The sequence below is a fragment of the Somniosus microcephalus genome, chromosome 1, assembly GCF_052327205.1.
Source record: "Somniosus microcephalus isolate GS21.2 chromosome 1, FLI_Smic_1.0, whole genome shotgun sequence".
In the NCBI taxonomy this organism is placed as follows: domain Eukaryota; kingdom Metazoa; phylum Chordata; class Chondrichthyes; order Squaliformes; family Somniosidae; genus Somniosus; species Somniosus microcephalus.
Genome location: NC_140987.1, coordinates 150,394,037 through 150,410,117, shown reverse-complemented (window position 1 = coordinate 150,410,117; position 16,081 = coordinate 150,394,037). Strand labels below are relative to the sequence as shown.

The 16,081-nt window shown below is 43.6% G+C and overlaps 1 protein-coding gene across 1 annotated transcript in view; it reads left to right on the top strand.

Annotated features, from left to right (window-relative positions):
- Positions 1-16,081, top strand: part of prdm6 (PR domain containing 6) — a 336,457-nt gene that overhangs the window by 190,238 nt on the left and 130,138 nt on the right. Inside the window, exon 3 of the mRNA XM_085986661.1 lies at positions 2,742-2,869. Within this exon, the coding sequence (XP_085842787.1) occupies positions 2,742-2,869 (128 nt within the window). The remainder of the gene's footprint in view (positions 1-2,741; positions 2,870-16,081) is intronic.

Below are 16,081 nucleotides of genomic sequence, written 5' to 3'. Positions count from 1 at the left end.
TGGTAAATGATATGGAAAAGGTTAATCCAAAATATTACTTTAAGTTAAATTGTGCGAGTAGGACACGGGGACACAATTTTAAACAAGTAAAAGGTAACTTTAGGACTGATATCAGGAAGTTCTTCTTCATTCAGTGATTGATCAACACTTGCACTGGCCTTTCCAATAGAATGGTGGAGGCAAGAAACCCTGGATGCATTAGAAAAAACCCATTAGATTTTGTAATGAGAGGACTATAGGGTGCTTCAGGATGGATGATCCAATATGGGACAAATGATCCTCCTCATGCAGAGTGATCTTGCTGTCTTCCCATAGTGCAGTCTTACTGCAGGTAGCTCCAATGCTATTTTAAAATCAAAACAGAGATTCTCACTTTGAATTCAGACAGCTCAAGACATGGCAGAGAGCCAATTAAAAAATAAATATATTAAAAAGGGATATAAAAATGTGTTCAAGACTGATGCAGGTGTGATTCCCTCAAATCCCTCGAGAGGTCTTGTAGCACATTGCCAAGGGGCTTAATTTCCAATTAATTAGTTAATTGATTGTTTTAAATGGCTTAATGACAGCATTAAAATGGTACACATTGGAATTTTATGCAAACACTCCAACTAGTATCCTACAAGAGGAAATTCAATCCCCAAATGTTTGTTTGATTCCATAAAGATAACAAAAGAATGTAAATTCCTGAATGCCCATAAGGCTGGTATATGATATGTTTCAACATATTTCTCACTATTTAAAATGTCTTATTTATTGATAATAAAGAATGGCTTTCATTTTTTTAAGTTTCCATTAAATTTGATGTAATCAATCCATTGCTAAATCATTTCATTGTATTTTGTAGTTAACGTGACACATTGCTGCAAGTGATTATTTTATACTTTTTCTTCAACCCAACTATATTTGACAGTACATAAAAACTGACTGGTGTGCTCATTAAATTATTTTGGTAATAAATTATATTGTTGTGAAACACATCTGAATCATCTATACCACTGTATTGTTATTATGCACCTCTATATTTACATTACTTTAAAACATTGGCCTGAAATTTGCGGTCTGGATGACGGCGAACTGACAGTGTTCACCATCATTCCGCCTTTGAAAATGACCGCAACTTTGGGATTTGGAGCATGCGCAGGCACATGTGGAAATCCTGAAGTTGCGGTCTGTCATTCACTGCTCTGACACAGGCTGCACTGTGCACCCCCCACCCAGAAACTGGCAATCTGTGTAATCGCTCAAATCAGGGAAATTGACAAAAACTTTGGCTCTTCTGCAATGATTGTTAAATTCCAAACTAAAAGTTAGACCCTATTGGGTTAGGTGTAACTGGGGTTTTAACGGCGCATTGACCGCTAAACAAAGGCCTGAAAAACTCATTTTGATTTTGTGCAGTGTGAAATTTATCCATTTTAATAAAAATGAAAATTTTTAAGAAACTTCTAAAAAAAACCTGTTTTGAAGTTTGTTCATCTTTATTTCACGTTTGCCTTTTCCCCATGTGAGAGCCCCAATCTTTGTTTTGCTCTCTCAAACATTTTTAAAAAGTTAGAATTTTAAGAGCTTACTCACTTTCTTGTTCGCTGTCTGTGAGAATTCTGCATTTTGATTGTCTGCTTAGACAGCTTGTTGATGTCACAGCAGCTCGCACAAGGTGATCCCCAATAAACTCCGTTGATTTGAATTGAACGTTGGAAAACCTGAACTTTTCGAAGCTTACTTCAGGGACTGAAAATTCCGGGCCAATAAGCACTAACACTGCTGTTCATTCAAAATCTTACCCTTCCTTTAGACAATTAACAGTTCTCAACTAGAGTAAAAAAATCGCAAATTTCTGCTAGGGATTCTCATGTTTGGCTTGAAACAAAGCAGTTTTTTGCTAATTTATATTAAATCATTTTAACATGAAAGTGTGGCAGAGCCACTGAGGGACTTGGAGCAACTGTATATAATTCCCTTTAACAATGTTTTGCTCCAACCTAAGCCTGTACCAGTCTGTTAGTGATTTCTGTGTTTGTACATACTGTTTGCATGTACGGGGCGCGGTCCCTTTAAGACTGCAGTAAAGCGCGGGTAAACGCGATGACGTCATGCCGCTAATCACGTGACCACCCAAGCGCGGGAGAAACGTGATGATGTCATGACGCCATCCACGGGACCGCCCTGGCAGTCCTCGTGGAGCCTCCGACCAGCAAAGACCTGTTTTCGTGGTTCTCCTGTATCGATCTCGGCAAACTGTTTAAACTCGTTAGTTCTGCATTAAAACTTGTTTGTTTGATCGCCTGAGTCGACCTCAGTTCTTAGATAGGAATTTGGCAATTCCGACAAAAGCAAGTATCAGATAGTAGTTCAAATGGAGCAAAAATCCATTTATTTTCGACTGGTCTTGCATCTACTTTTTTGTTAAACCTTTAACATCTAGAAGAAAATATGGCCCAAAATGTTACCTTTTTTGTTTGAAATTCAATGTCATTATTTCATCATGTTGACTATCAGTAGAATTATGAAATCTGATATAAAGGGCAGGTTAAAACCAACAAGTATGTTGTCCCACATTTTAGTATCATAAGCCTTTCTTAATTGTTTGTGAGGTTCCTGAAATTGTCACAAGTCAGTGACAAATCGCATGGCCATAAATTTCTCGGTCTGACATCCAGCAGAGATACAACCAAGGCAGCAAGAGAGTGATCACTGTTGTTCCAATCAACTGTTTGACCTTTTGACCTCTTTCTCAGATATACGATCAGGAAGGATCCCTACAACACTTCATTGATGGCAGTGACCCCAGCAAGTCAAACTGGATGAGGTATATCCGATGTGCAAGACATTGTGGGGAGCAGAACATGACAGTTGTCCAGTACAGGTAGGAGATATTTAAATTTTTGACCAATGTGATGCTTAGCCCAACTTTTGGTTTGACTGCAGAAGTAAAATAAAATCAGGTAACTATGTATACTAACCTCAGTTGGCTTTATTACCATTCATTGCTTCATCAATGATCTTCCTTCCATCAAAGGTTAGGAGTGAGATTGCTCAGTTCCATTCACAACACCACCAATAATGAAGCAGCCCATGCTAGCCTACAGTAGGACCAGGCTTGGGCTGACAAACTGCAGGTAACATTCATGTTGCATAAGTGCCAGATAATGACTATCTCAAACAAGAGAAATCCCTGCCTTCTCCTCCTGACTTTTCAACAGCACTGTCATCCCCAAGGTCACCCACCATCAACATCTTGACAGTCACCATTGACTAGAAGCTTAACTGGATCAACTATATCAACACCATGGCTACAAGAACAGGGCAGAGGCTGGGTATTCTGTGATGAGTGGATCACCTCTTAACCACCAAAAGCTTCTCCACCACCTACAAGGCTCAAGTCAAGTGTATGATTGAATACTCAACACTTACCTGCATGGGTGCAGCTGCAACTGCAGTCTAAAAACTCACTATCATCCAGAACAGAGCAGTTTGTTTAAGCGATACCTCTGTCACTGTCCACTGCCTCCATTACCAGCACACTTCGTTGCAGTATTTACGATCTACAGGATACACTGCAACAACTTACCAAGGTTACTTCAATAGTACCTCCTTTCCCTGTAACCTTCACCACTGAGAAGGACAAGAGCAGCGATGTCTTGGAAACACCATCACCTCCAAGTTTTCCTCTGTCACCAGCCACCCTGATTTGGGCATAATCACTGTTTCTTCATTGTTGCTGGGTCAATATCCTTGAATCTCTTACATAATAGCATTGTGGGATCACCACCACCACAAGGTCTGCAGCAATTCAAGAAGAAGACCCATCACCACCACCTTAGGGCAGCTTTGGATGGACAAAGCTGTGGGCTTGCCAGCGTTGCCCACAACCCAAGAACAAATAAAACAATTAATTCAGTTGATGTCTTAGTTACATTAATCTGTTTGATCAGAGCCCCTGTTACTGGACTCAATATCCACCCCCTACACCACTGGTGCACTATAGCTGCTGTGTGTATGATCTACAGGATACACTGCGTCAATTCACCAAGCTTTGAGAACAACTTCCAGCCTCAGCAACATCATAGGAACACTTGCATTCCAAGTCATACACCATCCTGACTTGGACATATATTGCCATTCCTTCATTGTTGCTGGGCTGTAATTCTGGAGTTCGCTACCTAACACAATAATGGGAGCACCATCACCACAAGGACAGCAGCGGTTCAAGGAGAAAGCCCACCATCACCTTCTCAGGGCAACCAGGAATGAGCAAGAAATGTGACCTTGCCAGTGTCACCCATATCCCAAGAACAAATAAAAAAACTTCATGTGGCCTCCATATTCATGTGAACTGCGTAATGGAGAATTGCTGGACAGAGGCAATAAGTATCCTAATATGGTTTTTTTTGACCATTTGGGTATCTAACACATGCAATTGAGGGAGTGCTCCATTGTAGGAGATGTTGGGCTGGATTTTCATTGAGCAGTCGGGTAGGAGGCGGGACTACAACTTTCGGGGCTGTAGTCCCACCTCCATCAAGTTCTAGCCAACCCATGCAATTTTGACTTGATTGACCTTGTTGAGCCCGCCCAGCGGGCTCAGCAGGCCAATTAAGGACCACCCGGCAACAGGTGACGTCACAGATTGAAATTTCATCTGTCAAGACCTTTTGACAGATGAAATATCAGCGTTTCACAGCTGTTTGAAGCTGTCAAACACTGACAAGCTGTACTCCAGGTTAATTCCTTCCTCTCAGGATGATTTAGAGATCTCCCCGGAACAGAAAGCAGAGGCTGCAGATTTTGACAGCTGGCGGCCATTCTGCTTTCTGTGCCGGTGAGATGAGGGACTCCCGAGGCCCGAAGGAAGGAAGGCTGTAAAGGTAAGTAAAGGTTAGTAGAACTTCTTTAAACACTTTACACAGACCAAACACACTTACCTCTGCACTCATGCACCCATCATTCACCTGAACACCTGACATCTCGACCCCTCCAAGCCCTTCATTCTGACGGCCCGCCTCGCTAACTTGCCGTATTTTGGAGCCGTTGGGAATCCCACATTTCAACAATGAAAATAGGGATTAGGCTAAAAGCTGCCTGTTAACTACCTGTTAACAGGCAGTTAATTGGCACTAATCCCCTTCCCGCCTCGGGGAGGCGGGTCCCAGTGCGGGGCGGGTACCCGCCTCCTTTGAAACTGGCATGGAGGTGGGTTGGGGGCGGGATGGGGTCGGGACCCCCAAGTTCAGTATTTTAAACCCCCACACACCTCCAATCCTGCCTCCATGGCCCAATGAAAATCCAGCCCGTTGTCTTTCAGATGAAACTAGAAAAGATTCTATAGCATTATTCAAAGAAGAGTAAGGCGTTCTCCTGGCGCCCTGGCCAAAAATCATCCCTCAACAACTACAACTAGAAACAGATTAACTGGTCATTTATCTCATTTGTTGTTTGTAGGACCTTGCTGTGCCCAAATTGGCTGCTGCTTTTGCCTACATAACAACAGTTACTATACTTCCAACGTAATTCATTGGCTGTGAAGCATTTTGGGACATCCTGAGGATATGATAAGGTGCTATATAAGTGCAAGTTCTTTCTTTTACTGAGTATACATTCCCTCCCCATTGAGCTGTATCTCACTTACCTAAATCCAGAAAGTTTACGCACAGAAGCCAAGGCTTAGGAACCTCAAGTGTTCACGGGGCACTGCTGGAGGTTAACCAGCTAAAATTGTGCAACTGATCAGTATAAAGCACTGTCACGCTTTCTTTTGCTTGTTCGCTAGGACCACCCTGCCAATTAGGGCAGTGGGCTGCAGGGTTCTCTGAAGCTGAGTGTGAAGAATGCCCGTCCTTAGTCCTAAATAAAGAGGTGACCACAAAGTTGAATCTGAAGAAAAAGACATATGCAAAGTACATAACCGATAAAGGAGAGGATGACAAAAAGAAATATGATGAGCTTAGGAAAGCAGTAAAACATACCATTGGGAAGGCAAGGAGCAAATATGCAGTGAAAATATCGAATAAAAAAGGAAATAGTAAAGTATTGTATAGTAACAAAAGGAGAATTAAAATAGGGATAGGGCTATTAAGGGATGAACTAGATAAACTCACAGGAAATTATATTGATCTGGCAGGGATACTGCATAGATAATAACAAATTAAATTCAATATATTGACATAGGAGGTGGTTAATTTTGGCAGAAGGAATAAGGAAGCCACATATTCCTTGGGGGGTAAGAAACTAAATGGGGTGGAGGAGCTAAGGGATCGGGAAATACAGATACATACATTGCTAAAAGTAGCAATCCAAGTTGATAAGGCCATAAAGAGTGCAAACAAAGTACTGGGGTTAATTTCCAGAGGAATAGAATACAAAGGATTGCTGCTACAAATTTACAAAGAACCTTGTTCAGACCATTTTGTGTGCAGTTCTGGTCTCCGTACTACAAAATGGATATTGGAGGACCTGAGAAAATGCAGAAAACATTTACAAGGATATCAAAATTGAGAGGATGCAAATACAGTATCAGGAAAGATAGAGCAAGCTGGGGCTCTTTTCCCTGTTAAAAATGGAGACCTGATAGAGGCCTCTTGATTATGAAAGAATTCGACAGGGTGGATGTGGAGAAATCATTTTCATTTGTGGATGAGTCCAGAACAAAGGGGCATAAATATAATATAGCCACAAACAGATCAAATAAAGAACTTCCGAGTAATTTCTTTTTGAGTGTGGTGAGAATGTGGAACTCGCTGAGTGGTTGAAGCAGTTAACATTGATGCATTTAAGGGGATGCATGCTGCATACATGAGAGAGAAGGAAATAGAGGAATACCAGGGCAGGATGGGAAAAGATAATTTGAGTGGGAGGAGGCTCATGTGGAGTATAAACACCAGCATTGACCAGTTAGGTCACATGGCTTGTTTCTGTGCTGTAGATTCTATGCCATTTCTGTCTGATAACAGTTTCAGTTCTAAGCTGTTACTTGTACTTATGCCATACTTGGCCTGCTTTCCCCTGCACAAATGCAGTGATTTAAATGACTGCTTAAGGCATTTAAATATTGCTTAGCGACTTAATCAGTGCTAATGTTTCATTGGTCAGCCTGTAGGAATTAGCACGTTTTATATATGCTTGAAAAAGCAATAACATTGGGGATTGCATATAGAATTTCATTAATTTCCATTACACAGAAAACATATGGAACAGATTACTAAGCACTATAACAAATTCCTGATTTATGCATAACACTTCCTATACTAAGCATAACCTATTTCCAATTATAGCTGTATTTGTGTTTCTCGGGTGTAGGCCCCAAGACTATAAAAAGCACAAGGCTGGTCCTGTGCTCCCTGATGGGGGATCCCAGAAAAAAATAGCCTAATTTCTTTGGCCCTGTTTGGAGTGACAGGCTGCTGATTATGGCGCAGGTGCTTCTGATCCATTGCTAGAGGCACATGCACCTGCACCAAGTACAGGTAGACTATCCTTTATCCGAAAACCTCGGGACCAGCCGTGTTTCAGTTTTTGGAAAATTTCGGATTTCAGAAGGTATTTTATAAGACTGGGAAATTTGTCGGGGGTGGGGGTCGGCGGGGGTCGGGGGTCGGCGGGAGGTCGGGGGTCGACCGGGGGTCGGCGGGGGTCGGGGTCGGCGGGGGGTCGGGGTGGGGGTCGGCGGGGGTCGGGGTCGGCAGGGGGTCGGCGGGGGTCGGCGGGGGTCGGCGGGGGGTCGGCGGGGGGTCGGGGTGGGGTTCGGCGGGGGTCGGGGTCGGCGGGGGGTCGGCGGGGGGTCGGGGGTGGGGGTCGGCGGGGGTCGGGGTCGGTGGGGGGTCGGCGGGGGGTCGGGGGTGGGGGTCGGCGGGGGTCGGGGTCGTGCGCACGACTTACGCTGAACGAAACCTTTCGGTTTTCAGAGGATTTCGGTTTTCGGAAGTGCGGATAAAGGATACACTATCCCTTATCCGAAAGGGTGGGGGGTCGGCGGGGGGTCGGCGGTGGGGGTCAGCGGGGGTCGGGGTCGTGCGCACGACTTACGCTGAACGAAAAAACCTTCGGTTTTTAGAGGGTTTCGGTTTTCGGAAGTTCGGATAAAGGGTAGTCTACCTGTATTCAAATGACCCCATCTGTGGGTTTTTGGGACAGGGTCAACAGCACAGCAAAGCAACGGGCAGAAGTCCCACCCCACTGAACTTCTGACTCCTTGAAAGGGTCTGCTGTGAAATTTTCAGTTTATAATATTTACCAACTTTAACATTTTGCATTAACTCTCATTTTGTCATTTTGAAATAACATTAGTAAATATGCTGGTCACAGATTGCCTTTCATAACCTGTTGGATTGCCTTTCTCTTTGCTCAGCGCTCTTGAATTGCTTCCTTTATAACCAACTTCAATAATTTTATCGTTGTACATGTCAAATTAATAAGCTTGTTAATCCAAGGACCATGCCTCTGATTTTTTTTGAAGATCAGCATCACATTAATATCTTCCAGTCCTCTGGTACTTCCCTTATGCCCATTGAGCTCCACAGCTTTCTGTCAGCATACCAATCTTGGCCTAATTTCTTTTACTATTGTTGGCTGAATTCCATCTGGGCCTGGTGTTTTATGAGCCTTCATCTGCTTCAGTTTCTAAGCAACCATTTCATTGCTGTCCTCTATTTTCTCTACTATTTCAGGTACATCACTTATTACTTTATTTAGCTGACTGGGAATAATTCTGACATTTTCTGTAGTGCCAAGTATTGTGAAAACATTAATTGAAAAATCTGCCTAACTGTGAGCTTTCTCGACTGTCACTCCTCTCCACCATTGTCCACTGGAGACAATTAACATGCGTAAAGCATCCAGATGTTAAAGTGGTTCTCTTTCAGCTAGTTATGGCACTGAGCAGCTGAGCCATTCAGATCTGTGCTGATCTCAGTCAGAGCAGCTATAAAGGTGCTACAATTAGCCTCAGTGTTCCTGGGTTAGGGAGGGGGAAATTGGCCAGGGTTTTTACTCTTGATCACTCTCCAGTGAGCCCTGAACATTGGGTGAGGACAGGATTAGGCTTGGCTGTGATTGTTTTACCCCAGTTGAAATATCTGCCCTCATTCACCCTGATGAGATATTGCCTGTCTCTCCCGACAGGCAATATAGAATGCACTCCAGCAAGGATCAACACCTTAGGAGAAGAGCGGTGGGGAATCAGTTGTTGGGAATAGGAAGGGGAAAACGTTATATTCTGGAGTAAGTTGTATCAAGAATTTAGCCTGCTCAAAAACTCCAAAAGTGATCATTAGCCTTTAAGTGATTTAGCATCAAACTTGTGAACATAATAACAATGTAAGTACTTTTCCAACTAAAACAAAACCAAAATACTGTGGATGCAGGAAATCTGAAATAAAAACAGAAAACTCTGGAAATACTCAGCAGGTCAGGCAGAATCTGTGGAGAGAGACACAAAGTTAATGGGCTGGATTTTAACAACCTCAGCGGGTCTGTGGCGGGCGACGTTGGTGGCGGGTCCCGACTCGCTGCCGGCTCCAGCCCACTGTCGAAGATGATTTTCCCCTGATTGGGCTTGCCCAGCACATTTGCCGGCCAATTGAAGGAAGTGGGTCTCTTTGACGTCATTCGATGACGCATCATCAGCCGGTTTCCTTAAAGGGACCATGCACAATTTTGACATTTGTGTTCTACAGCATTGAGGTACTGCAAACACTGACAAGCACTGCACAAAGGTGCAGGGCTGCACCCAGGCTCTCCCATGACTCCCTCCAAGCTTATGGAGGGAGTCACAGCCTGCAGGGAGGTTCTCTTCCTTTCCAATGGGCGGAAGAGACCTCCCCAGGAGATCAACGCAGCCTGGTTGCACATTGCACAGGAGGACACAAGTAGGGATGTGGTCAGAAGGACCAGGCTGCAGTGGTGCAAACCTTTCAATGATCTCAGTAAATCATGAAACATTACTGCAAAGACACTCAACCTCATCCTGCTGTGTCACTCATCACATCCCCACCATTCTGCCTTCCCTACCCTACTCCTGCACATCCTTACTCACACCAACTTACCTTGCACCTCCACCCATCCCTCTCTATCTACATTATCACTTCCCCATCTCACTAGCCACCCCTCACACTCACCCTCATCCTAGTCCAATCATACCAACCAACAACACACAAGTGTAGCCAGTTGTGCGTTTTAGCCAATGTTTTCATGTGAAGTTTCTGTTAATGCGCTGTCAAACATTGAAATCTTTATATTCAACACTTTGCATTCTTGGACAGATTTGTGTGAACCTTTGGAAGTGGCTTAGTGAGTTGCAGTGAATGGTGAGACATAACAGTACCCCCACAATGGTCATGAGTGTGAAACGAATGGCTTGAGCATTGTAGGGATGCTTTATGGTGTTGGTGTGGGGTAGTGGCAACCTGGCCCATCATGTGGCAGCCAGGGTGTACAGCATCAAATAAAGTAAATTTGGCCATGGTGAGGCCATCCCTGCCGTCCCGGGCAGCAATGTGGTCAAGTGCTGATGCCCTCTGTTCTGTGCAGCATCAGTTTATTGTGGAGAAGTTTGGTGTTGTTGTTGGTGCTGCTGGTGTGCCTGATGCTGCTGGTGTTGGGGCTGATTGTGGTGGGATTCTGAGGACCAAGGTGAGATAGTTTCAAGGGCACCGATGCTGATGTAATAGATGGCAGGTGAAGTAGAGATGACAGAAGCGATCTGTCAATGTTGAGAGAGGTTGTTCCAATGAGGTTACACTGGATCGAGAGTTTACTCCAAACTCATGCAACCTGCATAAAGCTTAATCTGTCTTCCAAAGCTTAGTAAGCAACAGCTTCTGAGCTTGGAAAGTGAACAGCTGTGAGATGGGAGCTTTTATAGCACATTTGCAGCTGTCAAGTAATGAGATGATTCCATGGCCATTCAACTCCCAACCTGCTTAATTGACATGATCCCCGAGCAGCGTGGACCCTGTGGCCGACCTTGTAAAATGTAAAGGTGAGCTCAAAATACTTCTTAATGGGCTGTTAACAAGGTCATAATGACCCGAATTGCCTCCCCCGCCGCTGCGTGTCTGATTTGTTCAGCATTGACAGACCCGACATCTGGGAAAGGCGCATGGTGGCGGGTTGACTGCAGGGTCCAGACCCGCTGTCAAAAAATAAAAATTTTCCCACCCGACCCACCAGCAAACATGCCGGCAGTCCCACACCCCCCCCACCACCCGAAAAATTCCCCCCCAACGTTTCAGGGGATTGAACCCGAACGTTAACTCTGTTTCTCTCTCCACAGACGCTGAGTATTTCCAGCATTTTCTGTTTTTATTACTTTTCAACTAACCATGGTGATTGCTTATTTTTTTGGGATGTTCATCATAAATATTTTTTTGATTTTCCTTTTATTGGAGTTTCTTTTTCGTGAGGGTACAATCTTTATTAATTAAGAAGCAAATGTGGCTGCCCTGACCCTGATAATAGCCATTTTTGTTGTCTGGAATCTCTGCTGAACATACCTGCAACATGCTGGTGACATCAACAATGTTGCCATGGAACCAGAGGGATTGAAATGTGTTTGTTCAATTTTCTTCTTTCCTCTGCCCAAGCTACAGATTTGTGCTGATTCCATGGGTACAGGCTGGCCTCAGTACCATAGTTCATGTGTGAACTTAGACAGAAAATGTCAACAAACAGTTTGACAGTAAGTAAGGGGGAGGGGTATGGGAACATCACAGCCTAATTCAATCCTCTTTCCACCTGTCATCCACATGTGCAGCACCTATTAGGAGTCAGTAGATAGTGATCAGAAGCAGGAACTCTGTCTGATATTTTTCAGTTTGTTGCCCAGTTGTAGTGGCTCCACAAACACCCTAGCTGAGATTGGCTAAATAAGCACAGACCAAGGATCGAACTTGGGACCTTGCTGGTCTGCATGTCCCAGTACTAAACTGAATGTTACAACTGAGCCATAGGAAAGCTAAGTTTGGAATGTAAGCAAGACCTCTGTCATAGGCTATTCATTTTATTTAACATGCAGAACGCAATGCAGCTGAAGCAACATCTGACATTAGCTCCAAGTATTATTTTACAAGACCTTAATTTTTTAGGGAAATCAATGGGTAGCAAATACCTTGGCCATCACTGTGAGCGAGTACAGAATGACATCACCAGAACGCCAGCAACAGGACTTAAACTTTTCTAATATTTGTTGCAATGTTTTATTTTACTATGTAAGTTCAATCACAGCAAGTAATTGATTTGGTGTGATTTCGATGTTTAGGATAATAGAGTATTTTTTGGATGCATGTTATCACAGCAATATTGTAAAGCCAGGTACAGGGGAATTTAAAAATATTTTATTGCAGTAACTAGGCATATTTCACATCTAAAGTTGTTCTGCTTCACAAACAATTGTGCTTCATTGTAGGTTACTTTAATGAAATGTCAGATGGGCCAGAAACATATTAGTATTGCTTCAGTCTTAAAGATACAGCATGTCAGTTAAAGGGCGCTCTGCTAATGGGAATGTTTGGTTGATGGGAGCATTTGCTGAGACACAGATTAAATGTAGGGCAGTGCATGTTACAAGACAGTAACAGATCAAGGGCAACATCATAAACTGGGAGACCAAAGCCTGAGCAGTTTATCAATGTCATTTCAGGCCCTTGGTGCATTACCCTACTGCCTTGAAGCACACTCCAGTCTGTGTTATTCTTTATAATGCATACAGGTGGGTTTAGTGAGTCAGTTGACTAGGTTTGGGCAGCTTTTCTTTGACTGTGCAGGCATCATGGAAGACAGCAATGAACAGAAAGCACCCATAAATGGATCTCAAGATTTCTCCAGAAATCATATTGTGCTACAAAATTTGACCCAGGGTGATATTTGTACATGATTTGACAAGTAGTGACATTAGTATTTATTTCACTGCATGTTACAAAGGAATAACACACCCAAAATGTAACTCTTTCCTATGTTTATTAAGATTCTAATGTAAATGTCATCATGTATCAAAATCATAAACACACTATCAGTTGCCCTCTGCACTGCTCATAAAGTTAACAATGCATAATCCAAGAAAAATACATATTGTAAGAAAGCATAGAATGAGAAAAGATCATTTAGCCCATCTAACTCATTCCTTCCACAAATTAAGTACAATATACTATATCATGGAATAACAACAGAAAATGCTGGAAATACTCAGCAGGCCAGGCAGCATCCGTGGAGAGAGAAACAGAGTTAACATTTCAGGTCTGGGACCCTTCATAGTGCCATGGATGTTTTACGTCCACCTGAGAGAGCAGACAGGGCCTTGTTTTAACATCTCATCTGAAAGATGGCACCTCCGACAGTGCAGCACTTCCTCAGTACTGCACTGGAGTATCAGCCTAGATATTTGTGCTCAAGTGTGTGGAGTGAGGACTTGATCCCACAACCTTCTGACTCAGAGGCAAGGGTGTTACCGACTGAGCCATGGCTGACACACCAGGCATGCTGTTAATACCCACTGAGCTAATAACATCCTACGTTAGGAAGGAAGTGAAGGCTGTAGAGAGGGTACTGAAGAGACTTACTAAGATGTTGCCAGGAATGAAAGGCTTTAGTTGTAAGGAGACATTAGATAAACTGGGACTCTTCTTACTGGAACAGAAAAAGTTATGAGAGCTGAGAGGTGTTCAGAATTATGAAGGGTTTTGATGAGGTCAATAGGGAAAAGATATTTCCACTGATCGATAAGTTGAGAGCATAAATTTAAGATCAATACCAAAATAACAAAGTGAAACATTAGAAGAATCTTTTTACACAGAATTGTTAGGACATAGAATGCCTGACCAGAAACAGTGATGGAAGCAGAATCCATAATAGATTTTAAAAGAGAAGTGGATAAATATTTGAAAAATAAAAATTTAAATGGGGAAATGGGTAAAGGGCAGAAGAATGGGACTAATTGGAGAACTCTTTCACTGAGCCGGCACAAGCCCGATGGGCTGAAAGACTTCCTTCCTTCTTAAAATTCTATGAATCTATTATCAGGGACAGATTGGGTTTCGTCAGGCTTCTGGCATTAACAACAACACCAAAGTGGTGAAACACTGCTACCAGTGGAAAATGCATGGGATATCAAAAAAAACATTTTTTTAATTTGTTCGTGGGATGTGGGCATCACTGGCAAGGCCACCATTTATTGCCCATCCCTAGTTGCCCTTGAGAAAGTGGTGGTGAGCCGCCTACTTGAACTGCACGGGAATAGGGATATTGATGCTCTGAAATGCATGGTGGGAAACATAGCTACATGTAATCATTCACAGTCTCCATTGTGTTATCCTATGACAGAAGGATTGCTGGAACTTTTACCTTGCATAAGTGCTTCTCAGACAGCACTCTAACTACTCTATTGTGGGAGCAGAATTTGTTAGTGCAGAGAACAAAGAAATATAGTGAGTGATTACTTAAGTAGGTTTTATATAACTGCCCTCTCCAACCATTGCCACATAATAGACACAGTCATAAGGTGCACAAAGGGCTTTATTTTTATCTACTACCACAGACACATTTTTAGAGATGAGTTAATGATGTTAGGTCATATCTGCGATTTAGGATCAGTAATACATGAGGTGTAATTCTGCAAAGTTCTTCCACTTAAACAGAACCTTGCTGGTGGTGAGCACAGGTTATATAATTGGGGTTATAGTGTTAGCACTCTATCTCTGACCCATGCTTAGGTCTAGCAGAGCTTCACAAAATTGCTCCCATGGTGTTAAACATAATGGTCTTGCTTCAGTGGAAATGCTTGTGCAAAGATTTGCTTGTCAGTAGTCTTCACATTAACAGATTTCTGAGGGATAATTTCACAAGGCTCTGCCATGGATGTGAAGGTTTGGCAGCAACAAGCCCTGGTTGGATAATCAGAGCAATAGTGTTATAGCTCATTGTTGCTCCACATTCATGTCAGCAACAGAGTCTCATGAAATTATCCTTTGATATATTTGACATTTCTTTTGTATGACAAGTTTGAGTGACTTAATACTCCAACATAGTTCCAGGCTCTGTAATTGAGGGGTACAGTACTAGAAATGCTGAACCAAGGCTACTTTGACTTTTACGTAGTCATGATTGAGAAATATTGATCTCCTGAACCAAAAAAACTCCCCTGAAATATCTTTAAACCTTAAGTTGCTGGCATGTCCAGGAGAATGACAATCTCCCTGGGCTGGCCATTTTTTTAAAGCTTTGAGCCAACACAGAGTTATGCTGAGACAATCATTAATATTACAGTAATAAAGGTACTCAAATAATAGCTGTTGTTTTATTGTTGCAATATTATCCTTAAACTACAGAAATAAATACCTGAAAAACTATTTTAAATTAAAATTAAAACATCTAGGCCTAGAAATTCAGTCGCATTTGCGCCCACTTAGGGGCGAAAGAGTGGGTTGCGCCGGAAGTTTTTTAGTTCCCGAAATTAAGTTGGTCCCTAACAGCGGCGTTAGCCGGTAGCACTGCGCCGGCACCGATGGCGTCATCGGTGTGCGCAGCGCCCCGGTTCCAACGCGATTCCGTGCCGAAGGCCAAATTCAGTTGCGGCCGCCTCGCCCGCAGCGGCCGCAAACAACGTTTGAAAAACGGGGCCTTGCAGCTCCGAGAGGCCGGCGCATAAAGATGGAGGGGCGGCCGGCCGCTTTCCCGGCAGCCGCATGGCCGCACCTCCCTCCCCGGACTCCTGCACCACCCCCCCGCGGCATTGCTGTCTGACTCCCCCGAGCCCGGCACTTCTCCGTGGTGCTGGGCTCATTTGCCGGGGGAATTCAGCGGCGATCTCACGGCTGCAGGCAGCTCCTCCTTAAGAGAAGGAGGAGGCCTGCAGTACCCCAGCCTGCCGCACCGCATCGGGTGGCGCAGCGGCAGCTGGACGCCTGAAATAGACTTTCATCGCCCCAAGCGAGGCGGCCAAACCCTGCAATAGCACCCGCCTCCGTCTTGGCCCGTCGCAACTGAATTTCAGGCGGGCGCTACGGGAATCCGGGCGAGCGCTAAATTTCGGGCGCTAAAGACCTGGCAGGGCCTTACTGAATTTCTAGGCCCTAATATTTAAATTCTTTCC